General features: G+C 38.2%; 1 protein-coding gene across 5 annotated transcripts in view; it reads left to right on the forward strand.

The window, feature by feature from the left end:
- The window catches only part of si:dkeyp-121d4.3, a 42,440-nt gene extending 36,927 nt beyond the window's left edge, over positions 1 to 5,513 (forward strand). For 3 of the 5 annotated variants that reach the window (XM_048205524.1, XM_048205527.1, XM_048205526.1), the window contains one exon: positions 1,393 to 2,295. In XM_048205524.1, coding sequence (XP_048061481.1) covers positions 1,393 to 2,012 — 620 coding nt within the window. In that variant the 3' untranslated portion in view covers positions 2,013 to 2,295. Of the gene's footprint in view, positions 1 to 486; positions 2,296 to 3,973 lie in introns of those variants that run through there. The other 2 variants (XM_048205528.1, XM_048205529.1) reach the window with 2 other exon arrangements.
- The last annotated feature ends 1,271 nt before the right edge of the window (positions 5,514 to 6,784 follow it).

A 6,784-nucleotide genomic window follows, 5' to 3' on the forward strand; every position in this document is an offset into this window, starting at 1 on the left:
TTATTCTAGGTTTAAGTAGTGTGTGTAAAGAAATTGGAAGCAGGCAGTATACGAGTGTTTCTAAAGCACATAAAGTAGTGCCATCTGCTGTTTAGAAAATAAGCTCAGAATCGATCTGAGAGAGAATCACTCCAGATTCTTCGTATGGAGATTCGATGTATTGTCCCAGCCCTACTATCCTACTATCACAACAAAATCAATACTTGTCAAAATGCAAATAGGTGCTAGATGTGGCATCCAGATGAACTACATCATCAGAAGTCAGGGGTTAGTAGAGTCGTCATTTGTTGGATTTTTATTCACACCAGGAAAAACTGAAATAGTGTTATAATGGCTTGACGCATTCTGGGATCCATGGTTGAAATGATTGGATTCTTTTTTTAATAGCAGACTATAAAATTAGAATCTTGATGAATTTGTGAAAACAATGGTAGTAGTTTTTTTTAAATAGTGGTTTTATGTTTTAAAGTATTTGATTTTTTTCAGAGAGCAAGCTGGAAACTTTCTCTACACTGGATGTGCGCATTAGAAGTAGATTGGTTGGAATATATTCCGTGTCTACACCGGAAGTCTCTGTTAACGCATGTTGGGGTGCACTTTCCGTTGACAGTTGCCCTGTTTCTCTTTCCTTTTTTTTTTCTTCACTTTTAACACTATATTTTTTTGTGTTATTTAAAATCATTATTATAATGTCTAAAAGTTTTTGCAGTGCATTTATTTTAGGGTGCACCCGCATGTACCATTGCTTTGAGAATTTTTGCCGGTGAAATACAGTAATTTCAATAGGAATCCACATGATCAGGTGAAGGTGAAGTATTTCCACAAATTTCGCAGAAAGCTTCTTGGTTTGAAAGTGACTTCTGTGTGAGCTGCGAAATTTTGCTAATGTGAACTCACCTTTACTTCAAAGTTGTGGTTTGTTGATTTCTTTCCATATGTAAATGCAGTTGTATCAAAAGTAGCATTATGTAAAACAAATTGCTATTCTAAAATATCTCATGCTAAGTCAATTTTTTGTTGTTGGTTTACCCATGATTTAGTGCATAGTTGGGGCATCAGCTTCAACACTGCTTCTAGATTAGACAATCTCAAGCCGACTCGACCCAGTCGCTTCCAGTGTAGACGTGTGTTCTCGCAAAACAATAGATGCAGATCAGATGGCAGATAAGATAAATGATACTTTACATCTCTTTATTGTTTGTCAACTTATTTGCCAAAATTAGATGAGGATTGTCAGGATTAGGAACAGGTCTTCTGTTATAAATATCCCTTGGTAGGTCTTGAAATGATGTTAGATTATGGACCATCTTTTTAAAAAAAAACAAAAACAAATGTTCACTTGATCAAGCCTATTGAGGTTAATGTACACCCTATATTGTAACATATTTACAGGTAAAAGTTCCCCCAGTGAGATAAAGAATGTGTGGATATGTGGCCACTCTCTTGTGTTTTGGGCTGAGAAGAGGGCTACTTCCCCTGAGTATGGAGTGCAGTTGGGCATGCACCCAAACTGTGTGCGCATCTGGTGGAAGGGCGTGCAGGGCATGACGTGGCAACAGCTTGTACCTTTGCTGCACCAGCTCAAAGACAACTGGCCCAAACCTGATGTGCTTATAATCCACTTGGGTGGAAATGACATAAGCACAACTGCTCCAGAAGCCTTTTTTGAGACTGTGAAGAAAGATATGACCTCATTGAAGAGCATATTCCCCCAGTGCCTGCTGGTGTGGTCCAGCATCCTTTCACGACAGTCCTGGAGGGGTACAGAAGATAGCAAAGAAATGGACATCATTCGTATGGCCATTAATGACAGCATACAAAAAATGATGCCGGAACTGGGTGGCTCTGCTTTGAGCCACAGCAACATAAAACCCACTTTGGGACACTACAGACCAGATGGGGTTCACCTCTCTGGGAAGGGCATTGATATCTTCAATCTCAACCTACAGGCTTTTTTGGAGAAATGGGAGCGTGAAACTAATAAGACAGAGACATCTAACCCATCAGTTTGAGATGAGGAAATTCCTTAAATGGTCCTTTGTTTTGTTCAGCTATTGCAGCTGTCAACTTGTACAGTGCCATGTCTTTTGTTGATGTTTTTGTTTTTTGTAACTTCAGAATGTATTGTTATACAGCTTATGTCGAATTAAAGTAAATCAGATTTCTTTTCGATACATACAAATTACAGAAATATTTTGCAAGAATGTTAGACTTTTACTTGTTTGAGTTTTTACTTGTTCTGTTTTATACATTTAGTTTAATGACAAATAAAGACGAGACAATTTAATCACCTTACCTTACTGTTGTCTTTTGGTAAGGAGTGAACTTTGCTTTGTATCATACACATGTGATTTTCAAGAAAGTTACCTATACCTCCCCTTGCATGATTTTTTTTTTTTTTAATTTTATATGTAATGTAAATTTAGCTACCTGGAAGCATCAGCTCCATTTAACACATTTTACAATAATTAAATGCATTCCACAAATCACTCTGGGTCTGTTAGAAAAGTAGTCTCTCAATAGTGCCAACGATTTCTAATGCTTTAGGTCAGTGAAATCCAAATGGTATGTGTACCACAGGGGGTTGTTTTTAATTTTGTGCTAAAATCTGTACTAGTGATTGGTTTCACTCATTGTTGATATTGCGTACTTGTTGAGCTTTTATGGTATTTACATTCCAACATAAAGATTGTAAATACTTTTAAAAGAAAAATAATACTAAATTTGGAGAAACTGCCAGGAGTCTGCTTAGCCATGGAAACAAAGCAACTTCTTGAACAGAGAAATGCACCCACATTTATAGGATATATAAAAATAACAGATGATCACTTCCCATCGTTAATCACAAAATGTCTAGACTGCTTAATCATAAAACAAGTTATAGACTGCTTAATGACCATATATTTCAGCATTTCAGACTTCAATACAAGCATGTAACTGTTAAAGGGTTAGTTCACCAAAAATCAAGTACTCACCCTCATGTCGTTTCAAACCTGTAAGACCTTTGTTTAGTATCTTCAAAACACAAATTAATATATTTTTGATGAAATCCAAGGGTCTGAACCACACATAGGCAGCAACATCATTGAATACAGAAAGGTTTCAAAGACATAAGACGTTAAGGTTGAAACACTGCAGTCACATGGACTATTTTAACGATTTCTTTAATTCCTTTCTGGACCTCAAAAGGTGCAATGACGTTGCTAGGTTGATATGTGCTTCAGCAACACTTGAATTTCATCAAATATCTTAATTTGTGTTCCGAAGATGAACGAAGGTCTTAAGGGTGTGGGACCACATGAGGGTGAGTAATTAATGACAGAATTTTCATTTTGGGGTAAACTATCCCTTTAAGAACATGAAACGGGGATTGAGCAAACTAACAAAAGAATCATAAGATTTCCGATCTCCCATAAACCCCCCTTCACTACACTTAAAATGATGTGAAATTTTTCTCCATCAAAGAAATTTCCATCACAGACTACATGAGATAATTGACACACATCAAGCCTCTTAACGCCGCTAGACTAGAGAGAAGTTCACACAGGGTGGTGCCTGCTTATTTTTTTCTTGATGTTATCGGTAAAGTCTGTTTGTAGTCATTGATTTAAAAGTCTGGGCCTGGTTTCACAGGTCTTAGGGTTAGAGGACAGGGCTTAGTTTAATAAGGACATTTAAGTAGCTTTTATAAATGCGCCTTAGGGAAAAAAACATTACTGGTGTGCATCTTGAGACAAAACAATGGTACTGACATATTTTAAGATATATCAGTGCAAGTTACTTTCACTTAAACCAGCTCAAACATGCATTTTAGTCTGGGACTAGGCTTAAGCCTGGTCTAGGAAACCAGGGGTCGATGTCCATTTTAATGTGATCTACATTCATGTTAACCTTTCTTGATTATGTCCATCTGTTTCTTCCTCCATCCATATCCAAATGTAATCATCTTGGTGTCTATGTCTCCTGGAATCAGAATCAGTAAGAAAAAACAGTCACTGTGGAATTCGCCAGGTAAGTGGTTGTTCTATATAATTGGAAAAGTCATGGAAATTTGTTAGTCAAAATGTGTAGGAACCCTGGATATCTTTTGGATATTTTTCTTTGAATCCTGCTTAGTTAGTTAATGTCATTACAAGAATAAACCCGGAACACCTGAAGTTGAAACTGAAGCAGAGAACAAAATGAGATGACTGCATTAGATCATTACATGACTGTGAGTATCTGCTGATATATACACCCAAAATCTCTTACATGCCCTAAATTAGAGTCTGATTAAGGGAGCAGGGTATGGATTGCATGGTTGACGACCAGTGTGGAGAAACACACCTCCTTATAGACTTTGCACATGTCTCAAATGTGATTTAAATGAAGATATGTCTATTCATTTCCATTCATTCAAGTCATCATAAACTGTCATGGTTTTATTATCCTAATAATGGAAAGTCCATATCGGATGAAGTAAATAATGGTGAGAAGCTCCTGCAGTGCCATGTTTGATGGACTGACTGATGTGAATACTACTTCTCCAGACCAGGATTCATCAGATATGTTTTGTGACCAAGAGCTGCTCTTTTACTTGGTGACTATATTTACTTATATGTATTGTATAGTAGTAAAATATGCATTTCTACTCTTCTTTTGCTGGTTTCCTAATCTAGTTGTCTAATAAACCTGACATTGTACAGCGGTTGTTGGCTCTTTGATGAGTTCTTTGTTCTTTTGTAAGTTGCTTTGGATAAAAGCATCTTCTAAATGTATAAATGTAAACGTCTTCCCTCCCTTTTTATGAAAAATGCTTTGATTTTGTTGGAAAATGTATACATTTATAAATATTAAATAAATGCCTCTCTAAATAAGCTATGCACCTTGTTTCAGACTCATTCAAGGTGTTTCAAATCTCACTTTTATCAACCACACACACCACCCAGGTATGAGGACAAGAGCATTATAAGTCATTATATGTCTTGTTTCCTATATTATAAATTGAGTAATTATTCCAGGAAAGGGCACCAAACTCTCAAAAACAGATTTGCAATGACAAAGAAACATAATCTAAACTTTTACATTTTAAAAGCGTGTTGAGAGTCAAAAACCCATTGGCGATAGGTAGGGGGGAACTACTGACTTCCATTTCATGAGAATGAGTCATCTAGCTAATGAATGCTAAAGCTACACTATCAGCCTGCAGTGTGGTTAGTATGACAGATTCTGGTAAAGACAATTTGGAACATGGCCAAAAAGAGTGCAGTTAAGTTGCTAATTCATTTAATTTAATTTATTACTTTATTGTCATCAGTACAACGAAATTTAGTCTCATTCAAAAGTGCACACACATATGAAAATGTACAATTTAAACAAATGTAACCAGTGCAAATATGACATATATACAGTAAACCAGTGCAATGTAAAATAAAAATAAAAAATGGATATGTATAGAATGTGCAGAATAGAAAGAAATATAAATATTTTTGGAAAAAGAGTATATTACACATCAGAATGTCACAGAGCCCCTATAGCAAGGGGTGAAAACCTTATTGCACAGTGAAACTGGAACATATGATTGCAAAATCCCTTCTTACATATATAATGTAACATTATGTTAGGTGGTATTTAGAGCTTGTACAGCTATTGGATAAAAACTGTTTTTGAGTCAGTTTGTCCTTGTTTTAATGGATCTGTACCTTCTGCCTGATGGCAGCAGATTGAAAAGAGTGACCTGGATGAGATGTGTCCTTTATGATGCTGTAAGCTCTTTTGAGGCAGCGGGAACAGTGTAGATCCTCCAAGGTTGGGAGAGGGCACCCGATGATTTCCTCTGCAGTCCTGATGACCCTCTGAAGCTGTTTTTTGTACACCGCAGTGCAGCTGGAAAACCACATGCAGAGGCAGTAAGTGAGAATACTCTCTATCTGTGGTGGAGCAGTAGAAGGAAACCAGCAGACTCTGGGCGATGTTGTTCTTCTTAAGGACTCTCAGAAAGTAGAGTCTCTGCTGTGCCTTCTTCACTAATTCTGTGGTGTTCATGCCCCAGGTCAGGTCCTTCTCAATACAAACTACCAGGAAACAGAAGTCTGTGACCCTCTCCACACTGTCCCCGTCAATGAATATGGATTGAATGTCTGTTTTTTTCCTCCTGAAATCAATGACTAACTCCTTTGTCTTTGATGTGTTTAGGATCAGGTTGTCTCTGCACCACACTGACAGCCGCTTCACATCGTCCAGGTAGGCCGTCTCATCACCCCCTGAGATCCAAATTTGATGAAGGTGTTGCTGGAGTGGAAAGGTGTGCAGTCATAGGTGTAGAGCAGGGGGCTTAACACATAGCCCTGGGGGGAGCTGTGGGGGCCTGCTCTGACCCTCTGTGTGCGTCCTGTCAGGAAGTCTTTGATCCAAAGACATGTGGAGTTTGGCAGACCCAGGTCCAACAATTTACACACCAGTGTGTGGGGGAGGATGGTGTTGAACGCAGAGCTGTAGTCCACAAAGAGGAGCCGAGCGTAGTTCCAGGTGGGTCAACACAGTGTGAAGAGCTACAGCGTCCCCCGTGCACCTATTTGCCCTGTAGGCAAACTGATGTGGATCAAAGATGGGGGGTAGAAATGATAGAATTTGTCTACCAGTTTTTCGAAGCACTTCACCACAGGGGTGAATATAGAGGGACTATAGTGGACGATTTAAGGCATGGTGGTACAACAGACAGGGATAGGGACTTGTTAAAGATTCTAGTAAAGATCCCAGCCAACTGGTCTGCACAGTCTTTCAGAACACGTCCTGAGATACCATC

Source organism: Megalobrama amblycephala, linkage group LG10 (assembly GCF_018812025.1).
Source record: "Megalobrama amblycephala isolate DHTTF-2021 linkage group LG10, ASM1881202v1, whole genome shotgun sequence".
Taxonomy (NCBI): Eukaryota; Metazoa; Chordata; class Actinopteri; order Cypriniformes; family Xenocyprididae; genus Megalobrama; species Megalobrama amblycephala.